At 44.3% G+C, this 25,073-nt stretch overlaps 1 protein-coding gene across 1 annotated transcript in view; it reads left to right on the top strand.

The window, feature by feature from the left end:
• Window positions 1-24,061, top strand: part of LOC128901994 (zinc finger protein 462-like) — a 46,193-nt gene extending 22,132 nt beyond the window's left edge. Inside the window, exons 6-10 of the mRNA XM_054184240.1 lie at window positions 6,108-6,299; window positions 12,731-12,992; window positions 16,126-16,262; window positions 21,304-21,527; window positions 23,676-24,061. Of these exons, the coding sequence (XP_054040215.1) occupies window positions 6,108-6,299; window positions 12,731-12,992; window positions 16,126-16,262; window positions 21,304-21,527; window positions 23,676-24,050 (1,190 nt within the window). The 3' untranslated portion in view covers window positions 24,051-24,061. The remainder of the gene's footprint in view (window positions 1-6,107; window positions 6,300-12,730; window positions 12,993-16,125; window positions 16,263-21,303; window positions 21,528-23,675) is intronic.
• The last annotated feature ends 1,012 nt before the right edge of the window (window positions 24,062-25,073 follow it).

The following is a 25,073-nucleotide window of genomic DNA, read 5'->3' as shown; positions in this document are numbered from 1 at the left end:
GAGTCTCCTGGATTGCCTACAGCCTGGCTGTACCATGCTACTTTTCCAGCAGATGTCAGGGTGGTTGAAGTCCCCCAGCAGGATGAGAGCCTGCGAGCATGATGCCTTCTGGAGCTGGAGTAAGAAGTCTTCATCAATGGCTCCCCTTAATCAGGCGGCCTGTAGTAGACACCAACCACAAGGTTCCTGTTGTTGCCTTGGTCTCTAAGTCTTACCCATAAGCTTTCAACCTGCTCGTGGCTATTCTGAGACAGCTCTTCACACTCATAATTTCTTGATGTAGAGGGCAACGCCTCTGCCCCTCCTTCCTTGCCTGTCCCTTCTGAACAGCCTGTAGCCATCGATAGCCGCACTCCAGTCATGGGATTTGTCCCACCAAATTTCAGTAATGACAACTAGGTTGTAGCTTTCCAGCAGCACGGTGGCTTCCAAATCCTCCTGTTTGTTGCCTATGCTGCATGCATTGGTGTAGAGACACTTCAGCTAGGCTGTTGACCGTGTCACCTTCTTAGAGGAATGCCCCTTAATTCCTTTGAGGTATTTCACTGGTGTTTTCCTGTCGGTTCCTATTACCTCAGGAGCCCCTGGTTCATCTCCGTAAGACTTCAAGTGTGCTGCAGTGTAGCCAGCACATCTCAGAGCAACAGGATGAGGGCCCTTGCTAGCACCCTGTCCCTCTAACCTTGGTGTGTCATCCCACCGCTTGTCATGGGCAAGCCTGATATTGTATTATAATTATATATTTTGCTTGAGCTCTCCCTCGAGAGAGCGTGCACTCTTGCTCTCTGGGTCAAATGCTCTCTCTTTCTGTGTCATAAGCTTTGGGTTGCATGGACACACTCTTGCTCTCTGGGTCACATTCTTTGGGACCTGTGCGATCTCTTGCTCTTTGGGTCATGTGTGCACTTTCTCTCTGTCTCACACGTGCGCTCTCTCTCTCTCTCTGGGTTATGCGTTCTATTTGTATCTCTGGCTCAAGATAGATGGTTGCCTGCCTTTCTCTTTATCTCTGGGCCACCCTCTTTCTCATTCTCGTCCTCTCTGACACCCTCTCTGGGTTAATCCCTCTCTGTCTCTTTTTCTCCTCAGGTCGACCTTTATCTGTATTTACCTCTAGGTTGCCCCTCCCCTCCTCCCCTCTCGGCATTTCTCTCTTTCTGGGTTGACTTCTGTTGTACCCACTCTCTCTCCCTCTGGGTCACCATCTCTCTCTCCTTTTGGTTCCCCATCCCCTTTTTGACTTGCCTTCTCTCTCCCACCATCCCCCATGCCCCTCATCCCGCTTGGCTGACCTCTTGCTCTCACTTTATCTCTCTCTCTCTCCCTCTCTGTGGGTTACCCTCTCTCTATGGGTTGCCATGCCTCTCCTTTGGGACATCCTCTCACTCTTTCTCTCTGGATCGACCTCTCTGGTGTGCTCTTTGTGTCTCTCTCTCTCGGATACCCTCTTTCTCTCTCTGGGTCTCATTCTGGGTCTACCTGCCCCTGTCTTTTTCTCTCTGGGTTGACCTCTGTGTGTCTTTCTCTCTTGGTTGCCCCACACACACTTCTGGGCTGACATCTCTCTCTCTCCCTCCCCCTCCCTCTCTCTCCTCCCCTCTCCTCCACCCTGTCTCTCTGTGGGTCTCTTGCTTCTTCTCTCTCTGGGTTGCCACACCACCACCCCTGTGTTGTGCTCACTCTCCCTCCCTTTGGTTCACGCCCATCCCTTTCTCTCTTCTCTTCTTGACAGACCTCTCTCCCTGTCCCATAATCTCTCTCTTCCTCTGGAACTCCCCCTCTCTCTTTTTCTGGGTTGAGCTGCCCCTCTCTCACTCTTTCTGGGTCGTGCACACTCATTCTCTTTGAGTTGCCCCCTATGTATGGGTGGTCACCTACTCCAGGCAGCGGTCTTTTTTTCTCTCTCTGGATCGCTTTCTCTGGGCTACACTTTCTCTCTCGCTGGGTCATCCTCACCATCTCTCTCTCTGGGTCAGGCTCTCTTTCTCACCGAGTCATGTGCATTCTCCCTTTCTGGTTTACACTGTCTCTCTCTCTGCGGGTCATGCTCTCTCAGTCACACTAGTGCTCTCTGAATCACACACACACCTGACTCACACACTCTTTCTCTATGGGCCATTTTTTCTCTGTCTGTCACACACACTCTCTCTCTGGGTCAGTCCCCCACCCCCTCCACCCTGCTGAGTTATGCTGTCTCCCCCCTCTAGGTCACGCTCCCCCCCCATGTTCACTCTGTCTCAGTGTCTGTGGGTGACACTCTTGGTCACATTCTCTATCTCTGTGTCACTTTCTCTCTGGGTCATGCGCTGTGTCTTTCTGGGTCACACACTCTCTGTCTCTCTCTCGGTCGCACTCTCTCTCTCTGGGTCACGCTCACTTTATATCTTTCTTTGGGTTACACTCTATCTGGTTCATGCTATCTCCCCCTCTGGGCCATGATTACATTCTCTCTGAGTCACACTTGCTCTCTGTCTCTCTTGGTCACACTCACTTTCTCTGTGTCATACTCTCTGTCTGTGTCATGCACTCTCTCTCTTTGGGTCACATGCTTTCTCTGCCTCTTTGGATCATGTGCTCTTTCTTTCTCCCTCTCTGAGTGTCTCTCTCTCTGGGTCACGCGTGGTCTCTGGGTCAGTCACATGTTCTTTCACTGTTTCTTTGTCACGCACACTCTTTCAGAGCACGTGCTCTCTATCTGTCTCACACATAAACTCTGCATTGGGTTCAAGCTGTGTCTTGGTCAGATGCTTGCTCGCTCATTGAGTTCAGAACACTCTCCCTCTTTGTAGCGCTCTCTCTTTCTCTGGGTCTCCCTTTTCCTCATTTGTTTCCAGTAAGTTCTTTAACAATATATCCTATTGTATAATAACCTTGTGGATCTTTTTCATCAGTCTTCCAGTAATACAGGGTTTCTGTGTCTTTCATTTGTTAAAAGTTTTTTTTTCTCTCTCTCTTGTAGATATTCTGTTATTTTATTTATACTTAGAGATGCGCATCATGCCTGTACATTTGTTTAAAGTGCCTTGTCAGTTGCAAAAATCCAGGTGTCTTTCACTCAGTTTCCTCATGCCCATTATCTTTTGGGGAGTGGTAAAACTCCATTTATTATAAAATGCATTCTTGCATAATAGCTAGAACTGTTAAGGGATGTTAGGAGCAGCTGCCTGTTCCAACAGTTCCAGCCCAGAACTTCGTTCTGCCTGGCCACTGGGACTAGTGGCTAGTCCAACTTGAAGTTTGCTAGCGAATACACACACACACCCCCACGCACACTCAGTTTGGGGAAGCCTGGCACCAGGCACATGGGCTGTGATCCACAGTCCCGCTCCAGCCACTGGCACAGAGCCTCTCACTCCCCTCACTCATACCAGTCCCTCCCAGTAGCTGCTTGTCAAGACACACACTATTCCTGCCCCAGTGGCTGGGAAGTTAAGGTGCTGCATGTGTATTGGGGCAATCCCAAACACAAATACAGGCTGGGCAGAGAATGGATTGAGAACAGCCCTGAGGAGAAGGACTTGGGGGTGCTGGTGGATGAGAAGCTCAACATGAGCCGGCAATGCGCGCTCGCAGCCCAGAAAGCCAACCGCATCCTGGGCTGCATCAAAAGAAGTATGGCCAACAGGTCAAGGGAGGTGATTCTACCCCTCTACTCTGCTCTGGTGAGACCCCACCTGGAGTACTGAGTCCAGCTCTGGGACCCCCAACATAAGAAGGACATGGACCTGTTGGAGCAGGTCCAGAGGAGGGCCACGAAGATGATCAGAGGGCTGGAGCACCTTTCCTATGAAGACAGGCTGAGAGAGTTGGGGTTGTTCAGCCTGGAGAAGAGAAGGCTCCGGGGAGACCTTATAGCAGCCTTCCAGTACCTAAAGGGGACCTATAGGAAAGCTGGAGACGGACTTTTTATAAGGGCATGTAGTGATAGGACGAGGGGTAATGGTTTTAAACTGGAAGAAGGGAGATTTAGATGAGATATTAGGAAGAAATTCTTTACTGTGAGGGTGGTGAGGCACTGAAACATGTTGCCCAGGGAAGCTGTGGATCCCCCATCCCTGGAAGTGTTCGAGGCCAGGTTGGATGGGGCTTTGAGCAACCTAGTCTAGTGGGAGGTGTCCCTGTCCATGGCAGGGGGGTTGGAACTGGATGATCTTTAAGGTCCCTTCCAACCCAAACCATTCTATGATTCTGTGTTTTCACTCTGAATCAGACCGTAACCTAGAGTTTTTGCCCAGAGTCTAAATCATCTGGGACATGATGCTTTAGCTACATCTCAGCTGTTGAGATAGTCCCATGGAAAAATTTTGAAGATACACTTATTATTTCAAAATAATAAGATGCAAAACTAGCAGTGGAAAATTTCTTAACTTTTCTGTGAAGTCACACTAATGAAAACTATAGTGTTGCCTCTGAAACCAAATGCATTTTCACAAGGTGCTGTCCACCTGAACTATTCTTGATAAATAGGGAATATATTTACTAGCTGTCTTCTAATTTCTTAATTTATAGTAGTCTTCAATTTTCTTTAATTTCTTATTGTGATTTTATGTTAAAAGTCAACAGGTGCCTGCCAGGAGTCACTTATATTCACCAAATTTTGGGGGTTTATATCTTTTTGTTCCTAGTTCATCCTTTCACATTAATCAGTCCAGCATACACGCTTTATGAAAATCATTTTCTTTATTTTTGTAAACTGATGATACCTCTGTGGCAATAATATTCAGATGCAGAATGCAATCTGAAAAGAAACCGTGTGACATTTTGTTTCACCATTTCAGACTCTGATCCTTTTCAGATACACCAATGTGGGTTTCTAAGAGTCTGTATTTTGTCCCTGTGATTAACATAGGAGTTTTGTGGTGGGTGTGTGTGTGTGGGGGGGTATTTTCATGTAGAATGACTGCTAATCTCTTTATGTGCTTGTTATGACTGGCTGCGATACTTTTTTTTCTCTTGTTCTCTTTTTGTTCACTTATTTTTGATGTTTGAAACAATTCTGTTCTAGAACCTTGTTTGTTAAATTTGTTGAGAAATGGAAAACATTTTTCTGCCTCTCTCATAACCAGAGCTCTCATCCTTCCATTAGTGTTTGTGAATGTTTCACTCTTGTATTAGTTTTGTCATTTTATGTACAACTTGCATGTAGTCAATGTAGCCCTTTTACCTGGAAGCAGCGCTTCCAAAGCAATTACTTGCCACGCATATCACATCACTTACATTGGACATTTCACTTTTTATTTCAGGTGCCTTCATGCTTAACACAGAACAAGTCTTGTTTTGGGAATTTGTTTCCTGTTGTATTCTGTCTTTATGACTTGGAATGTATTTGGAACCAAATTCACTATTGTTCATTATTTCTCTTCTTTCACTTCTTTTAATATTTTTCCATAATATGCTTTCCCATAGCCCCATAAATACATACTGCTCTTGGTACTGCCATGTCCACTTCTTGTAGTAAACCAACCTTGACTTGGTTACTAGTTCTATGGAGCTCATTTCTGCCTGGAGGCAGGTTTCATATAAGGAAAATGGGATCCTACTCGAATTAAGTGCGGGGGGAGGCAGTGGGCAGTTTGTTTGTTGTTTAGGGTTTTTTTTAATTTTGGGTTTGGTTTTTTTTTTTAAGAACCTTAGTTAACATTTTATAGTTTCCTCCTGTTTCTGATGAATGTTCTGTTGAATTCTGATGAATGTTCTGATGAATGTTTCATGATTCTGGATGTGTTGCATGGAAAAACACAGAGGACTTCACCCCTGCTTTCCTCCCAAAGAAATTTGGAAATGCTATTTTCATCCAAGATTCTGTTTTCTTCTTATACCATGCAACACAAGTATGCTAAGAGTCTGGTCTTTGTTTTCTGGCATCAGTCATTTAACAAGGATCTAGAGCTGTCAGAAAACAAAACTTTGGACCCAAAGTGGGTATCTGTACCTGCAGTCTTCAGACCGTTTCAACAGAGAGACGCACATAGTTTGTTCTCTTTGGAGTAAGTCTCACACTGAAGGAGGCCATAGGAATTTTACTGATGAGTTCAGCAGGAAAAGAATGAGGATCACATTTTGTTTCTTTTGTGAACTGATGACTTGCCTGTATTTCGCTCACCCAGGTGAACATGCCTACAAATGTTCTTCCTGCACATTTTCCACCATGACAATCAGCCAGCTGAAAGAGCATTCATTGAGAGTGCATGGGAAAGCACTGACACTACCAAGATCCCGTGTTGTCAGCCTCTCAGCCTCACTTGGCTACCACACCTCCAAGAAACACACTTCTGCTGAAGAGGTGGAGGACTCGAATGGTAAGAGGTGCCTCAGAGCAAGAAATTAATTGTCTAAAATACTACTTAATGTTTTTATTTAAAACAAAAATTAAGGCAGCAATTAAGAAAAATCCAAAGTTGCATGAAAAGCAAGAATAAAGGTGGTGTTCTAGTACTTGACCTGCAGTCAAATCTCAACAGTTTATTCTTTACCAACTTATACTGACAATGGTTGGCCTTTGGAATAAGTCAAGCTGACCATACTTTTCAGCAAAGATAGTTGCTGTTACAAAGGAAGCAAATAGCAGAACAGCTGTGGCTTTGAAAAATAGTTTTGTGCTCAGCATAAAAGTAGCTATATTTGGTGCAAATTTGCAGAAGAATTGTAGGAAAATGTATTGGGATTACGTGGCAAGGTTTTAGTAGAGGGTGGCTTCTGTGAGAAGAGACCAGGGGCTGATCCTATGCCAGACAGAGCCAGTTTCAGCTGGCTCCAAAATGGACCCAAAGCTGAGCCCATCAGCGACGCTGGTGGTGCCTCTGTGATAATATATTTAAGAAAGGGTAAAAAACACTGCGCAGCAGCTGTGAGAGAGAGAAGTGTGAAAAATATGAGAGAAACAACCCTGCAGACACCAAAGTCAGTGAAGAAGGAGGGGGAGGAGGTGCTCCAGGCACCAGAGCAGAGATTCCCCTGCAGCCCATGGTGAAGACCATGGTGAAGCAGGTTGTCCCCTGCAGCCCATGGAGGTCCAAGGTGGAGCAGATATCCAACCTGCAGCCCATGGATAAGACCACACCACAGCAGGTGGATATGCCCTGAAGGAAGCCAACTGAAGTGCATCTACACCAATGCACACAGCATGGGCAAGAAACAAGAGGAGTTGGAAGCCTTTGTGCAGCTGTAAAACTATGATATAGTTGCCGTCACGGAAACATGGTGGGATGACTCGCATGACTGGAGTGCTGCAATGGATGGCTATAAACTCTTCAGAAGGGCTAGGCAAGGAAGGAGAGGTGGTGGGTTAGACCTGTATGTTAGGGAGTGTTTTAACTCTCTAGAGGTTGACGATGGTGACGAAAGGGTCAAGTGTTTATGTGTAAGAATCAGGGGAAAGGCCAACAAGGCTGCTATCATGGTGGAAGTCTGTTACAGACCACCCAACCAGGATGAAGAGGCAGATGAAATATTCTATAAGCAGTCAGGAGAAGTCTCACAATCGCTAGCCCTTGTCCTCGTGGGGGACTTCAACTTACCAGATGTCTGCTGGAAATACAATACAGCTGAGAGGGAACGGTCTAGGAGGTTCCTGGGGTGTGTGGAAGATAACTTCCTGGCACAACTGGTGAGTGAGCCAACTAGGGCGGCCGGTCACAAGTGGTGTTCCCCAGGGCTCGGTATTGGGGACAGTTCTGTTTAATATCTTTATCAATGATCTGGACAAGGGGCTCGAGCGCAGCCTCAGTAGGTTTGCAGATGACACCAAGTTAGGTGGGAGCATCGACCTGCTTGAGGGTAGAAAGGCTTTGCAGAGGAATCTGGACAGGCTGAATCGATGGGCGAAGCCAATGGTATGAGGTTCAACAAAGCCAAGTGCCGGGTCCTGCACTTGGGTCACAACAACCCCATGCAGTGCTACAAGCTTGGGGAAGAGTCTCTGGAGAGCTGCCTGGCAGAAAAGGACCTGGGGGTGTTGGTCGACAGCTGGCTAAATATGAGCCAGCAGTGTGCCCAGGTGTTCAAGAAGGCCAACAGCATCCTGGCCTGAATCAGGAATAGTGTGGTGAGCAGGACTAGGGAAGTGATCATCCACCTGTACTCGGCACTGGTGAGGCCCCACCTCGAGTACTGTGTCCAGTTTTGGGCCCCTCACCACAAGAAAGACATTGAGGTGCTGGAGCATGTCCAGAGAAGGGCAACAAAGCTGGTGAGGGGTCTGGAGAACAAGTGTCATGTGGAGCAGCTGAGGGAGCTGGGGTTGTTTAGCCTGGAGAAAAGGAGGCTGAGGGGAGACCTTCTCGCTCTCTACAACTCCCTGAAAGGAGGTTGTAGTGAGGTGGGTATCGGTCTCTTCTCCCAAGTAACAGGCAATAGGACAAGAGGAAACGGCCTCGAGTTGCGCCAGGGGAAGTTTAGACTGGATATTAGGAAAAACTTTTACACTGAAAGAGTTATTAAGCATTGGAACAGGCTGCCCAGGGAAGTGGTTGAGGCACCATCCCTGGAGGTATTTAAAAGACAGGTAGACATAGTGCTTAGAGATATGGTTTAGTGATGGTTTTTGTCAGAGTTAGGTTGATGGTTGGACTAGATGATCTGAAAGGTCCCTTCCAACCTAGGCAATTATATGATTCTCGGAAGGCACCCTGCTGGACCTGTTGTTTGCAAACAGAGAAGGACTTGTGGGTGATATGATGGTTGGAGGCTGTCTTGGCCACCGCGATCATGAAATGATAGAGTTTTCAATTCTCAGAGAAGTAAGGAGGGGAGTTAGCAGAACTGTTATCTTCTACTTCCAGAGGACAGACTTTGGCCTGTTTAGGGACATGGTTGACAGAGTCCCTTGGGAAGCAGTCCTGAAGGGCAAAGTAGTGCAGGAAGGCTGGACGTTCTTCAAGAAGTAAACCTTAAAGGCACAGGATCAGGCTATCCCCATGTGCCGAAAGACAAGCCGGCAGGAAGACCATCGTGGCTGAACAGATAGCTTTGGCTGGAACTCAGGAAAAAAAAGGAGAGTTTATGACCTTTGGAACAAGGGGCAGGCAACTCAGGAACTCAGGAGGACTACAAAGATGTCATGAGGTTATGCAGGGAGAAAATTAGATGGGCCAAAGCCCAACTAGAACTTAATCTGGCTACTGCTGTAAAAGACAGTAAAAAATGTTTCTATAACTACAAGAGCAACAAAAAGAGGGTGAAGGAGAATCTCCATCCTTTACTGGATGTAGGGGGAAACATAGCGACAAAGGTTGAGGAAAAGGCTGAGGTACTTAATGCCTTTTTTGCTTCAGTCTTTAATAGTAAGACCAGTTGTTCTTGGGGTACCCAGCCCCCTGAACTGGAAGACAGGAATGTGGAGCAGCATGAAGCCCCCATAATCCAAGGGGAAATGGTTAGTGACCTGATACACCACTTAGACACACACAAGTCTATGGGGCTGGATGGGATCCAGCTAAGGGTACTGAGGGAGGTGGCAGAACTGCTCACCAAGCCGCTTTCCATCATTTATCAGCAGTACTTGCTAACTGGGGAGGTCCCAGTTTACTGGATGTTAGCAAATGTGATGACCATCTACAAGAAGGGCCGCAAGGAGGATCCAGGGAACTACAGGCCTGTCAGTCTGACCTCGGTGCCGGGGAAGGTCATGGAGCAGATCATCTTGAGTGTCATCACATGGCACATACAGGACACCCAGGTGATCAGGCCCAGTCAGCATGGGTTTATGAAAGGCAGGTCCTGCTTGACTAACCCAACCTCCTTCTATGACAAGGTCACCCCCTCAGTGGATGAAGGAAAAGCTGTGGATGTTGTTTACCTGGACTTTAGTAAAGCCTCTGACACAGTTTCCCACAGCATTCTCCTGGAGAAACTGGTTGCTCATGGCTTGGACGGGCATACTCTTTGCTGGGTAAAAAACTGTCTGGGTGGCCGGGCCCAAAGAGTGATGGTGAGTGGAGTTAAATCCAGTTGGCAGCCAGTCACAAGTGGTGTTCCCCGGGGCTCAGTACTGGGGACAGTTCTGTTTAATGATCTGGACAAGGGGATCAAGTATACCCTCAGTAAGTTTGCTGATGACACCAAGTTAGGCTGGAGTGTCAATCTACTTGAGGGTAGGAAGGCTCTTCAGAGGGATCTGGACAGGCTGGGTCAATGGGCCGAAGCCAATGGTATGAGGTTCAACAAGGCCAAGTGCTGGGTCCTGCACTTGGGTCACAACAATGCCATACAACGCTACAAGCTTGGGGAAGAGTGTCTGGAGAGCTGCCTGGCAGAAAAGGACCTGGGGGTGTTAGTCGACAGCTGGCTGAATATGAGCCAGTAGTGTGCCCAGGTGTCCAAGGCGGCCAACAGCATCCTGGCTTGTATCAGAAATAGCACGGCCAGCAGGACTAGGGATGTGTTTGTCCCCCTGTACTCGGCACTGGTGAGGCCCCGCCTCGAATACTGTGTCCAGTTTTGGGCCCCTCACTACAAAAAAGACATTAAGGTGCTGGAACGTGTCCAAAGAAGAGCAATGAAGCTGGTGAGGGGTCTAGAGCACAAGTCTTATGAGGAGCAGCTGAAGGAGCTGGGATTGATTCAAGAAGGACAGGGAACTGCTGGAGAGGGTGCAGCAGAGAGCTACCAAGATGATTAGGGGATTGGAACACCTCTCCTATGAAGAAAGGCTGAGGGATTTGGGTCTCTTCAGTCTGGAAAAAAGACGGCTGAGGGGGGATCTTGTCTACACTTATACTTAAAGGATGGGTGTCAGGAGGATGGGGTCAGGCTCTTTTCAGGTGTGCCTGGGGACAGGACAAGGGGTAATGGGCACAAACTTAAGCATAGGAAGTTCCACCTAAACATGAGGAGGAACTTCTTTACTTTGAGGGTGGCAGAGCACTGGAACAGGCTGCCCAGAGAGGTGGTGGAGTGTCCATCTCTGGAGACATTCAAAACCCTCCTGGACGCATTCCTGTGCAACCTGCTCTAGGTGACCCTGCTCTGGCGGGGGGGTTGGTCTAGATGATCTCCAGAGGTCCCTTCCAACCCCTACCATTCTGTGATCCCGTGATTCTGTGATTCCAGATCCAGCCCATGACAGTTCCTGGTGTCGCCCACATTCTCTGCTAATTATTGTCATGGACAAAACAGTTTAAAGTTGAGGAATTTTGCTTGTATTAATTTATTGCCAATCAGCACAAACCTCCCATCGCTGATTTGGGCATTGAGAAAAAAAGAAGACAATTAGACAAACAAATAAACACCTATCCTCTCCCCTCCCCAGTCTCATCTTCCCTTATTTTCACAAGTGACACTCAGTCTGTCAAAAATTCCTCTAATAAGGAAATGGGTGGTGTAGAAGGTAGAGGTGATATGTGTAACGGTTTCTGCCTTGTGTGCCTGCTCCAGCATGGGTTGCCCTCAGGCTGCATTCCCTTCCAGAGGTGTATGTACCACCCACACACACAAAGTGCCTCTCCAGCCACCACTGGCTGCCTGTGTATTTCTTAAATATGTTTGAGCAGGAGTGCCATGTTCCTCTTTATTGGATAAAATTTTGGTGTGAAGTGTGTTTTTTTCTTTCCCACAGTTGCTTTCCTTTGCCTCATGGCAAGCTGGAAGCAGCTGTGAGTGACACAGGGCCTTAAGATTTGACCTGATAGAAATCATTGTGAGCCGTCTGTGGTGAGCAAACCTGATGTAGAAGTAATGAGAACAAAGAGGATAAATATATTGTGATCCGGTTTGTGCTCAGGCAACTCAGAGAGAAGAAACAAAAAAAAATTTGAATCAATTTACCAGAAGCTTTCATGTCTCTGCTGTACACCTGATGATGAAGCTGAGGAGCCTGGAGACATTTTCCTCCCTATGTTTTGTTTTTGTTTGGTATTTTTTGTTGTTGCTGTTGGTTTGGGTTTCATTTCTAAAGCATATATAACTTATCTCTATGGTAGTGTGAAAAGAAAGCAACCATTTTACTTTCTTGAAGACAGATGAAGTCCACACACTGAGTGCTGTACAAGTCTATTTGCCTTTTGTTTCTCTTTACTAATTGGTTAGAATGGATGGTATTAATTTCCAACAAGTATGCGTTTTAGAGAATTCATACATCTACAGCCTCAGGGAATTATACTTTGGAAATGAATCACCCATCAAAATGGGAGGTGGCTGATACACTTTGTGTTCTGACTTTTTTTTTTTAAAATCATCTTTTGTTTTCCTTTTCAAAAAGCTTAAGAAAAGAGCCTTTTGTTATCTTTTCAGTAATGTCACACTGAAATTCACCTGTGCTTTTTCTGCTTTCATTTGTACCATTCATGGGGAGTTGTGGATTATATGGGACAAAGTAGCTGAATTCCTAACTTCCACATTCAAATCAATGTATTGGGAAACTTCCAAGACTCCCCTCCATTTTTTTTAATAAAGTATTCTAGTTTTCAGTGTGTGTGCTGAAACATATCCAGTCTGTGTTTTTTTAAATATCATTAAAATGGTGTGACAGCCTTCTGTTGGGTTATATTGTATCCATTTCCTTTTTCTTTCTGTCTTTAATAGGTTACTCATATATTTATCCCTCCCCAGATCAGATTTAAAAAGCCTAATCTCAACCGACCACCTTTTACATTGTAGAATACAAATTGGGTTAGATGAAGAAATGGTAATCCTCTTATCTCTTCAGAAGGCTGCCTGCTGGAACAGGACTGAAATCTTTTTAAATTTCATTGATCCACCTGGAATGACAACTTCTCTCTCTCTTTCTTTATAGACTCTTCATACTCAGAACCTCCTGATGTTCAGCAACAGTTGAACCACTACCAGTCTGCAGCTCTGGCCATGAACAGTAACATCAGCCGAATCCCACTTTCTGGGAGTGCTGCGGGAGTGGAAAAAACAGAAACTATCCTTAACTGTGAATTTTGTGAATTCTCCTCGGGTTACATACAGAGCATTCGACGTCATTACCGTGACAAGCATGGAGGGAAGAAACTGTTCAAGTGCAAAGATTGTTCCTTTTATACAGGCTTTAAGTAAGTATTGGGCAAAATAAATAAACTGAACTTCTAATGGGATTTTTTTTTAGTGCTTCAAAAGACTTCTGAAATCTTTGTGAGAACTGGCTGTAGCTAAGACCAACGGTGACCAGGGAGAAAAACATAGGAAATGCCATACCAGATCACAGCAGCATCCATGTAATTTTTTTTCTTCATTCCTACAACAGCCTGTACCATCTGTTGAAGAGAAAAGCACTTGCAGTAGGCGGTACTCACTACAGTAAATAGTACAAGGAGTGGGGGTTTTCCCCCCTCACAATTTGTAATTAGATGCTGGTCCTCACCATCAAGTATGAGGAGTATAAGGCATATTTTTGGAACAATTAGCATGAAGCATGGGGCAGTCAAATGTTCTAGGTAGGTTACAGAATTTCTATTCCCTCTATGAAGAAAGCTCTCATAATACCAATACCCCCACCCCAATTTATCTGGCTGAAATATAAAGCATACTCCAAAGCATCTGATAGCATATAGAAACAATTCAGCAAATCCAATTAAACATTGCAAAATTTAAAGTTTCAGGTGCGTGTGTTTAGCCATGTTCCCTAAGGAGAAAAAGATTTATGCAGTTGTGCTGTTTCTGAGTTTCCTTCTGATATTTTGAACCCTCAGTCATAGCCCCCTTAGCTGACATTCAAGGTCTCAAAGCTATTATGTCCTTAGGAGCTTTGTGAAAATAGATCATGTGGTTGGGTAAAGGACAGAGGTTCTGTTGAAGAATTATGCTCAACCTTTCCTATTAGAATCACAGAATCATAGAATATCCTGATTCGGAAGGGATCCACGAGGATCATCGAGTCCAACTCCTGACTCCACACAGGGCAACCTAAAAGTTCAACCATATATCTAAGAGTGTTGTCCAAATGCTTCTTGAACACTGGTGGGCTTGGGGCCATGGCCACTTCCCTGGGCAGCTTGTTCCAGTGCTTGACCACCCTCTCAGTGAAGAACTTTTTCCTAATATCCAATCTGAACTTCCCCTGACTCAGCTTTAAGCCCTCGCGTCCTATCACCAGACACCAGCGAGAAGAAATCAGCACCTCCCTCTCTGCTCCCCTTCATGAGGAAGTTGTAGACAGCAATGAGGTCACCCTTCAGTCTCCTCTTCTCTAAGCTGAACAAATCTAGTATCCTCACCCTCTCCTCATAAGTCATGCCCTCTAGTCCTTTCACCATCTTTGTTGCCCTCCTTTGGACACATTTAAATATTTTTATATTATTCTTATATTGTGGACTCCAAAACTACACACAGTACTCGAGGTGAGGCTGCACCAATGCTGAGTATAGTGGGACAATCACTTCTTTCAACTGGTTAGCTGTATTGTGCTTAATGCACCCCAGGATACAATTGTCCCTTTTGGCTGCCAGGGCACGTTGTTGACTCATATTGAGCTTACTATCAACCAAAACCCCCAGATCCCTTTCTGCAGGGCTGCACTCCAGCCTCTTATCTCCCAATCTATACATACATGCAGGATTACACTGTCCCAGGTGCAGAATCTGGCATTTGTCCTTGTTAAATTTCATATGGTTGGTGATTGCCCAGCACTCTAATCTATCAAGATCTCTTTGTGAGGTCTCGCTACCCTCAAGGGAATCAACAGCTCCTCCTAATTTAGTATTGCTGGTAAACTAACTTAGTGTGCACTCAACTCCCGTGTCCAGGTCATTTATAAAAACACTGAGGAGAACTGGCTCTAAAATTGAGCCCTGGGGAACTCCACCATTGTATTGTATACATGTCTAGCTGTATGCTGGACATTAGATATGAGAGACCACATAGAAGAGCAGCTTCAAGTTATACATCCATAAGAGATCAGGCTTTGTTGCTTCAGCTCCTTGCCAGTTACATGGCATAACTTGCTGTTTAATTCCAGATTACTATTACTATTGCTGCTCCAGATTATTATTTGTTTTAAGCATTTCCAACTCTTGACAGGTCTAATGTATCTTTTCACATTTTCCTATTGCCCTTTTCTCCTACCAGGATTAAACAAAATTGCCTTAAATCAAGCTGTAATTACATATTTTCATAGTTACATAAAGAGAGTTGTGTTCTTTATTGTGGTGTCTCAAACTTTCTGGGATTAAGTCTTTCCTCCTTAAATGTACAACGTACACACGTGAGCTCTCTTTAAAAAAAAACATTTCCAGTCACCACAGAGAAATAAACACACAAAAGCATCCACTGAAGATGATAAAAACTTACCTATTGGCTTCAATGACCATTGGATCAGGCTCAAAGCCAGTTGTGTTTATAAGTTGTTTTGCATTCAAGCTAACAGACTTGGAGAACTTTCAAAGGGCCTTTAAGTTCTGTAATTTAATGCAGCCAGCAGCTTTGGTCTTGCAAGTTTTAGCACTACCCCAGGAAAAAAAATGCCTAATTCCCCTAAGTTTACAAACACCTCTCATTTTATTACTTGACCTTGTGGCTTGATAGATGCATAGTTAATTTCCTCTGCATGTATGTCTCTTGTATTTTTTAAGTTTGCAGCTAATGGTATGAGATTTGTTGTGCAAAAGTACTGTTCATTTGTGGAGTCTTGCATTTTCAGGTCCTCATAATTGAGGCTTTCAAACTTATCAACTTGGTGTCAAATTTACTGTTAGATGCAAGACTATTTCATATCTTGACTGAACATTTCAGCTGTTGTGGGGCTAGTCCTACAAAAAGAGTTGTTGAGGATTTTTATTTTTTTTACATCAGAAATAAGTTTTTTTCACCCTTCAAAGTCTAGGACAGTTGAAAGGATTTTACTCAACTTGCTAAAATGTCTCTCTGCCAAAGACAAGCAAATAACGAGCACAAAAGTTGGAAATACTTCTGCTATCTTAACTATAGCAATGTGACTATAGAGCAATCACTGCAAAAGAATATCTTGTGCAGAATGTGTATTCATTTACATAGGGATATGAGCCTGCAAATACCTATGCTCATGTGATATCCATTTGAGCAATCCTGCTGAAATGCCATGTGGCTTTGCGAAGAGAAGGCTGAATGATATCTGTACCATTTTATACAACGCTTCTGTAATAGAGCTGTGACACTTCAGTGTTCCATACACACCTCTTCTGACTGCTTCCATGTCTCCCTCCCATTTCACAGATCTGCTTTTACTATGCACGTGGAAGCTGGACATTCGGCAGTTCCTGAGGAAGGACCCAAAGACCTTCGTTGTCCTCTTTGCCTATATCACACCAAATACAAATGTAACATGATTGATCATATAGTTCTGCACAGAGGTAAAGATGTCCCTGTATATAGATATCTGATATCTGACAAAGAGAATGCTGAACAGAACACTACTCTTTCAGATTGATCCATTAAGTTTTTTCTCTGTATGTGAGCTCAGATATGTTGAATAGATCAGGACTAAGTACATATTACTTCTTTTCTGTGAAATATAAAGTTTACCAATGTAGAAGTGGGACAGACTTAAAATTCTTTTTAAGCTTTTCTTCTAGAGAGGTCAACAGTCATCAAGTACCTTTTTAGCAAGAGTTAGACTAATTTACAACTCGGACCTAGGACAAGGTTGTCTCCAACGTGTTTCTAAAGTGCTTGCTATCATAAACACTCATTAAAGAGTTTTATAGGCCCCTGAGGGAAGGGCAAGGATTTTTCTCAGGCATGCAGCACCCCAACTAAAGGAATTAAGGTCCTTTCTTAAATTTTTTCTTTCTGGTGTATATATCCAGATTAAAACCTATTGTGCCTAATTGTGCCAGGTAAAGCAGAGGATTTTGATGGGGTTTAATGTGCACAGAAAGAAGGTGCTGCTGTGCAGACAGGACTGAGGGATGTTGCACAGTCTCAGATAGCCTTCCTTACTTGTAGCCATTTGGACTGATAAAACAAGGACAGTATCAAGCTGTGATCTAAGCACATTTGTTCTCCAGGTAGAGGAAGCAGTACATTGTTATAAAGTCAGAAGATTGAAGGTTTTCATCCATTTTCTGTATTTTCTTCGCTCCTACCCTCCAGCAAAGTGAGAAAACAGTTATAGAGCTCTAACTTACATTATAGCTTTCAAAATGGTGGCATCCCAAGTCCCTGATTTGGCAGCATGCAGTTGAAATTAAGACTATTTGCCTCTTGGTGAATAGCTACAGAAGTTGATTCTTACCGAGCTACAACATTATTAAGTGTTATGGCCAGTAGGATGTTGCCAGTTTGCCACTGAGAGACTTTTATCATGTGTCACCTACTCTGCTCAATCAGTTCCTCGGAATGATTTAACTTTGATACATAGAATCATAGAAAGGACTTCTGGAGATCATCTGGTCCAACCATCTGTTGGAAGCAGGACCTTAGATTAGGTTATCCAGGGCCCCGTCAAGCCAAGTCTTGAATATTTCCAGCAAGGGAGGTTCCACCACTTCTCTGGATAACCTATTCCAATGTTTAATTGTTTTCATGGTGAAGGATTTTCTTATATCCAGATGGAATTGCCCCTGAAGCAACTTGTGCCCATTGCCTCTTGTCCTGTCACCACACATCCTTATGAAGGGAGTACCTCCATCTTCTCTATAACTACCTTTTAGGGATTGGATTGCCTTCATTGTTACCAGGGCACATTGCTGTCTCATATTCAGCTTGCTGCCCAACAGGATCCCCAAGTACTTTACAGCAGCGCTCCACCCCAGCCAGTTAGACCCCAGCCTGTACTGCTGCTTGGGATTATTCTGTTCCAGGTGCAGGACTTGACATTTATCTTTGTTAAACCTCAATCCATTCCTGTTGGCCCAGTCTTCCAGCCAGTCGAGGTCTCTGTAAGGTTACTCTTCCTTCTGGTGTATCTATCTCTTCCCCCCAGTTTGGTGTCATCTGCAAGCTTGGTGAGGGTGTATTCAGTACTGTCATACAGATCATTTATAAAGATATTGAATAGTACCAGATCCAGAATCAACCTCTGAGGAACTCCACTCGCGACTAGCTGCCAGTGTGACTTTTCTTACCTCAAAAGGTGGTAGTCAATGTCTCAGTTTAGCCAGTTTTCTACTCATCCTGTGGTCCATCTTTCCAGTCCAAATCTTGCCAGCTTGTCAACAAGGGTGTTGTTGGAGACCATGTCAAAGACCATGCTAAAAATCAAGGTAGACGATGTCCACAGTTCTCCTCTCATCCACTGAGCAAGTTATTTCATGATAGAAGGCAGTCCAGTTGGTCAAGCACAATATATTCTTTGTGGGCTGAAGTAGGGAGTGAATATGGAAATTACGAAGTCAGTAGCTACTTTACAGGCAATGAGAAGAGATTTGGCTCTTGAATTCCTCTTGGCTTTCATAACAGGCAAATCTCGTGAGCTCTTCAAAGTTCCATGATGGAGACTGAACTCCTGCTCCATGCCCAGCAGAGCTGTTGGCCTTTCATTTAGTCCAGGCAGTGCAATTAGTTTTTATTATCCTTTCCAGCAAATTTTCCCATCGTGAAATGCCTTGATATTTTTCCAGCACTGAACGCAACCCACCAAGATCAATAGTAGGGCTCCTTGTTTATAATCCTCAAGGCATTTGTTTTTTAGTAATTATTTTACTTTTTTTTTCTTTATATAAATAATTGTTTTGTCCTTCCATTTCATTGAATTTTCATCTGTTTCTCTGGAATAGTAAACTTTCATATATAAGGGCTTTAGAGTGTTAACCTTTTTATTTTCCATGTTGTGAGCAAAACATATGCCTGCTTTGACTTTGCATACTATAAATATTTAGTGCATTAATTGCTTTTCTATTTAATCTCAGATCTGTATTACAAATAGCCCAAATGTTTCAGTCTAAAGCAGTGATTAAATTTATTCAGAGATGATGGGGGGGGGGGCAGAGGTCCCCTTAGTCCTTTTGCTAAACTGTTCCACAGCATGTCATCTTTTTATGGTGCATACATAGTAGCCTTTGTGGGCACTGCTGAACTTTAATGTAGTTTGTGTACAGAAGCCAAAGCTAAGTTCACAATTTCTGGATAGGATTCACCATTTGTTGCAATTTTGCCAGTTGCTCAGATACAAGTGTATAAATGAGTAGCCAAATATAGAGTATGGGGTGGGTGTGTGATGAGAGACAGCTATTAAAGTGGTCAGAGATTATTAGAGCATCACCTTGCTAAATATGATGTTTTAAATCCAAATCATTTTGCAATTTTTAAGTTGTTTGGATAAAGCTCACTGACATGAATACATGCACATTTAAATTTTAAGTCATTACTGTCATGGAGCAGCAAGGCCCAGCTGTTCCCCAAGGTCCAGGGAGAAGAGGAGGATAACATGGACAGTAGGGGTGGAGCCTTGCTGGCCAGGGCCCAGCCCCACAGTACCTGAGCAAGGTAAGCAGGGCAGACCCAGAGATAATGTCCAGGTTCTACCAAGAGTCCAGATTATCAGGCAAATTTGCAGCAATGATACAGATCCAAGGTCAAGCCAGGAAGTTAAACCACAGGTCAGAACCAGATCCTGTGATTGCCAAGCAGGACCATGGTGATAAGTCTGGGAAGTCAGTCTATGTTGTGTTGACAGTGATTTGGCAGGTGTAGGGGGGGTGATTGTTAGTGAGATAATGGGGTTTACTGATATGAATTAGGATGGTGCATTGCTCCAAAGTGCCCTGCTTACCATCCATACCTTACCATATGCTTACCATACCATCCCCTGCTTTAGTGTTTTTTAAAATGTGTCCTGTGCTAGAGAAAAATCTAATTTTCAAATGCTTTAAATAGTGTTTCTTTTTAAAAAACTTTTTGCTGGAACTTTTTTTACTTTTAAAAACAAGTTACCTTATTTCAGTGAATTCAATTGCACAGAGCTGTAAATACCTTTTAAAATATTCTTGTTATGCATTCAAAATCACAGCTTTAACTCCTGTTATCTCTTAGAGCATGTGCACCCCTGTCTCTTTTCCAACTTGACCCTGAATGGACACAACATTTTTTTGCAGCAACTTATTTTGCAACAAGTTTTCAGGGTCTCGCTCAGATATAGCTTTGGGGGGAACTTCCACATGTTAAAGTGCACAGAGAAAGTTTTGAGGTAGGAAAACTTCCATGTTCAAAATAAGGGGAGGACGGGGAGGAGAACAAACTGAGGAGGGTGGAATATTTAGATGGGCTGTGAAAAATTAGGCTCATGAGCAGTGAGGGTTATGCATTGGCCAAAGACAAATGGATAAATTCTGTAGTTCTTGCCTCCCTATAGAAATTATAAGAGATGTGTCAATGCACTCAAGTCCCCTACCCTTCATGTTTACCCTCTAAGAATCAGACCTGGGATTAATTTTGTTTGTTTGTTTAAAGATATCATTAATGACAATCTGCATGAGGAGGATAAAACTCTTCCTTTAATCTGCAGTCCACAAGGAATAATAGTATTACATTTCAGTGTTTTACTTCAAAAGGACAGTTGAGTAACAAAAGCTGTATTGAAGATCTGGTGACCCCCTGCTGAAAGGTCAAATTTGGGATTTCCCCTGCGTGCACAGCTCAGAGAACCACAGTGAATGAATGTTGCACACATCAGGATTCTGGCTCTATAGAAAGACTGAAATTAATTGTGCTACCCTATTAAAAGTGTGTGTTTTGCATGAGAGGAAGGAAATAGAGAGTTTAATAACTCAGTGAGAGCATTTTCAATACATGCATAATCAGAATTGTGGAAAGCGTGAAATTAAGTATGTGTGGATTTTGAATCTTAACTATTAAAAAGCTGAGGGTGTATTAAAGTTTCTGCCTCCGGCTGATCTCTGCACAACCACCTTCAGGAGAAGATACTGCTGCACACAACCTCTCACTCCCACAGTGAGTAGCATTAAATGTCATGGTGAGAACACCAGCTCTGATCATCAGAAGCTGGGAGGGTGATGTATTGGGAATCACCCTACATGCTCCCTGTTTATTACAGTTCTAGCACCTTTTACTGGCTTCTGTCATGTATTGAACCAGAATGGAGCTTGATCTGACTGATTTATGTCTGCTTTTATATTCTTAGGCTCTGCTACTCTCTCTCACAAATCTGCCCCAACACTCTGCCCCAAATTTCTTCTTCCCATCCTGTTCACCTAATGAGTGGTTACATTTGCAAGGACACCTGCATTTGTAATCATGTAGGATTAACTCTGTCTGTATAGAAAGGGAATTTTCTTTTATTTCTTTATTGGTCCAGATTTAGCTTGGTAGATGGATTGCATACACAAATAGCAGATCCTGTTTCTTGTGTGGGTGGTATGTTACAAGCTGTTGACACATTGCCTGATGGTTTTTATTTCTTAAAACTTAATAAACATTCCCCTCTCCCCACAGAAGAGCGTATTGTTCCCATTGAAGTTTGCCGTTCCAAACTGTCAAAATACTTGCAGGGAATTGTTTTCCGCTGTGATAAGTGTACCTTTACCTGCTCCAGTGATGAGAGTTTGCAGCAACACATAGAGAAGCACAATGAACTTAAACCTTACAAATGTCAACTCTGCTACTATGAGACCAAACACGCAGAAGAGCTGGACGCTCATCTTCGAGATGAGCACAAGGTAACATCCAAAGGGATTTAATTTGTAACAATCTACTTCTTGCAAATGCTATATCTAGTTTATTTGCATGTCCATTCTAAGTAGCCGACCCACATTTTTTTTCCAAAATTTGGAGGAGTCTCCTGTGCTGGACTTCAATTTCTCTCAAGGTCTATATTTTTCCAGAAATTCAAGATTGTGGGTTTCTAAAGCTGTTGAGATTGACCAGAATTCAGTGACTATTGAATGTAGAATATGATTATCTGAAAAAAGCATTTGTATATGTTGTGGGGGTTTTTTTTAACTTATGAAACAACGTTAAAGCTGTGTGATTCAGACACTCTTAAGACACAGGATCTTCCAAAGTGTAAGATTGCTCCGGCAACTTGGGCAAAGTGACATGCCATGCATATTTTAACACAAGTCAGTACATTCCAGTTTACATTTAACAGGGGAAAGACAGAAGTTTCTTATACTTACTGCTTAAGTTAAGGCTGCTTTGGTGTTTGCGTGGAACCTTCTGAGTGTAGACCTGATCCATACATGGAGAAGTCACTAGAAAGCTTTCCACAGACTTCTGTCTGCTTTGGATTTCTGTAGTTCTCAGCTGTGTTGCTGTGAGAGTAGCAAAATTCTAGAACTGAGGCATGTTTACAGAGTATACTTTTTGTGAGTTTGTGGGGAGGGAACTCATTGCATCCAACTATCAGGAGCTGAGCTGCCTGATTCTCACTAAAAACTTGTTCACGCTTTGTTGACTGAACAGCATTTCACACACACCCCCAAATTGACAAAATGAGTGTCAAAAGTACTATCAAAACTGACTGCATTTTAAAAATGAACACTGTGAACTTATATTGGCTTGGTATGCTTGTCTCCCTTTATTGCTCCTTTTTGCTACTTGAGAATCTTTCTACAGTTTAACTGGTATCTGAGATGTTGCACATCTCCCAGTGACCACAGCAAGGGTCCTAGGAGATCCAACAAGCACTATTCCCCACCCTTCTGAGTGCATCAGGCCACCCCGAGTGGTGCAGGGGATATGGGGAATAGGGCTTGCAGTCATTTCATAGCAGTTCCTCTCTGCCGCTCCTTCCTCCTCACGTTTTTCCTCAGCTCCAGCATAGGGTCCCTCCCACAGGGCACACAGTCCTTCACAAACTGCTCCAGCACGGGTCCTCTCCACAGGTTGCAGTTCCTGTCTGGAGAACCTGCTTCTGCATGGGCTCTCCATGGGCCACAGTTCCTTCAGGGAATATCCACCTGCTCCAGTGTGGTCCTCTCTATGGGCTGCAGGGGAATCTCTGCTCTGGTGCCTGGAGCACCTCCTACCCCTCCTTCTTCTATGGCCTTGGTGTCTGCAGGGTTGTTTCTCACACTTTTTTTTCCTCGCTCCTGACACTGCCATGCAGTGCTTTACCCTTTCTTAAATATCTTATCATAGAGGCACCACTGGCTTCACTGACTGGCTCAACTTTAGCCAGCTGTGGGTCCATTTTGGAGCTTGCTAGAATTAGCTCTGTCTGGCACAGGGCAGCTCCTGATCTCTTCTTACAATATGTACTGTCTTAAGTTATATGCTTGTATTGGGTGGACGTGGCAAGGTTTTTGTATGGGGGGGGGGGCTGCAGGGAGGAAGGTATCAGGGGAAACAACAGAGAACCCACACCAGGGCAGCTATTCCCCCATTCCATGTCCCCCCACTCCCAAATCTCCATAAGAACAGTCAATGACTTGGGCTCTGTCTGTCAAAGTGGTCACTCAGGTCCCATCTTTTCACACATGAAGCTGAATAAAGCAGTCACAAAGGATTTTTCTGCAGTGATGGTGTGCAATAGCGATGCTCGATCCTATCAGTTTTACATGCCCATGAAAGGGGAGATACAACAGAGTGCTTAGCATTTCTTGGATTTTTTACTTTCAATATCTCAAAATGAGGGAAGCTTCTCAAATAATAGGATCATTTTGAGAAGCAAAATGGAGAAATTTAGTATAAAAAAGGAAAGAAGAATCATTAATAGTGAATATAATTGTGTTTGAAGGGAAACGAGTATTTATTTGACTAGGTACTTGATAAATTTCCCATTTCAGCCTATAGCTTTGTTGGTGGGTTGTTTTTTTCAATAGTTGATGATGGTGTTTATTGTTGACAAAACCATTTCTTTTAAGGTGAGTCGTAATTTTGAGCTGGTTGGACGGGTTAACTTGGATCAGCTGGAACAAATGAAGGGAAAAACAGAGAGCTCCAGCAGCGATGAGGAAGAAAAAGAGTTAAGCCACAAGACTGAAGAGAGAGGTCAGTATAGTTGCTTTTTCTTTTATGCTGGATACTGTAATGGACCCTGCCAGTCCCATCAAGCAAGATCAACTGTTGACTCAACAACAGATTCCTTAAGTTGTGGAAGCTTGTCAGTACAGGCAAAATGGAGCTTTTGTCAAGACACTTCCTGGAGGAATTTTGTGTTTCTAATGCTTATGACAAGATTTCCGTTTAAGAAAACCAAATCATGCTCCAAAAATAAATATGTTGTGAGAAAATACTGATAACATCTGTGACTGTGCAGATAACATCTATGAGGGCTTAGAAAAATACATAAGTGGAGTAAGCCCCCATAAGCGGGCTGCTGAGGCAGCATGGGTGGAGCCAGCACCACCGGGCAGCTGATCTAAAGAAGGAGTACTCGCCAAGACCACTACCCACCTCATGAAAGAAGCCCTTCAGGAGTGCAGCAACCAGGTTGCTGCGCACTGAGCAAGCAAGCAGCGAGTGGGTGTCACCCAGGGTGTCACCTGGGAGCACCACGGCAAGGGCAGGCTCCCTGGGTGGGCGAACAGACCGGGCAAACCGGGTGCAGCACAACAGTCAGGGTGCAGCAGTTTGCATGGGAGAGCACTGAAAGGCTGCCAACTCTGCCAGGAAACAATGGTATCCACTCGGAAGAAGACTATGGCATCTGTGAGCTCTGCACCCACCAGTTCTGATGCAGCTTCCCAGATGGAGCTCTCATGGGAACATGCTGCCGCCCAGATGTTGGGCTGCAGGGTGTGCCCTGCTCTTATGCCAGTGTCAGATGGCAGTGGTGGGCATGCCAGTGGGAGGTGTGCCCAGATAGAGGAGCTCCTCTGCTTCGTGATGGAGCTCAGGGAGGAGGTAAGTAGGTTGAGGGCCATCAGAGAACAAGAGAGAGAGAGATGCATGGAGTCGCACCCTGCCTCCCATGATAAAAACCCAGCAGGCAGACAGAGCCCCTGCTACAGAGAACTCCCTGTCCTCACTCTGTCCAACTGAATGTGGTGACTTGGAGGACAGGGGACAATGGCAAGAAGTTCCTGCCCAGCACAACAAGCGCTGCAGTCGCATCTGCCCAGCAACTACCTCACCTTCCCAGATGCCATTGCATAACAGGTACAGTGCTCTGCAAGGGGAACTGGACAACAATGAGCATGATAGTTCTTCCAGCTTGGAGGTGTCATCGAGGTCTAGTCGGACCACCCCCTGCATCAAAACCTCTGTGGTAAAGAACAAAAGATGGGTCATTGTCATAGGCGACTTGCTACTGCAGGGAG

This window comes from Rissa tridactyla, chromosome W (genome assembly GCF_028500815.1).
Source record: "Rissa tridactyla isolate bRisTri1 chromosome W, bRisTri1.patW.cur.20221130, whole genome shotgun sequence".
NCBI classification, from domain to species: domain Eukaryota; kingdom Metazoa; phylum Chordata; class Aves; order Charadriiformes; family Laridae; genus Rissa; species Rissa tridactyla.
Note: the sequence above shows the minus strand (reverse complement) of the source record. Positions and strands in the feature narration are given on the sequence as shown.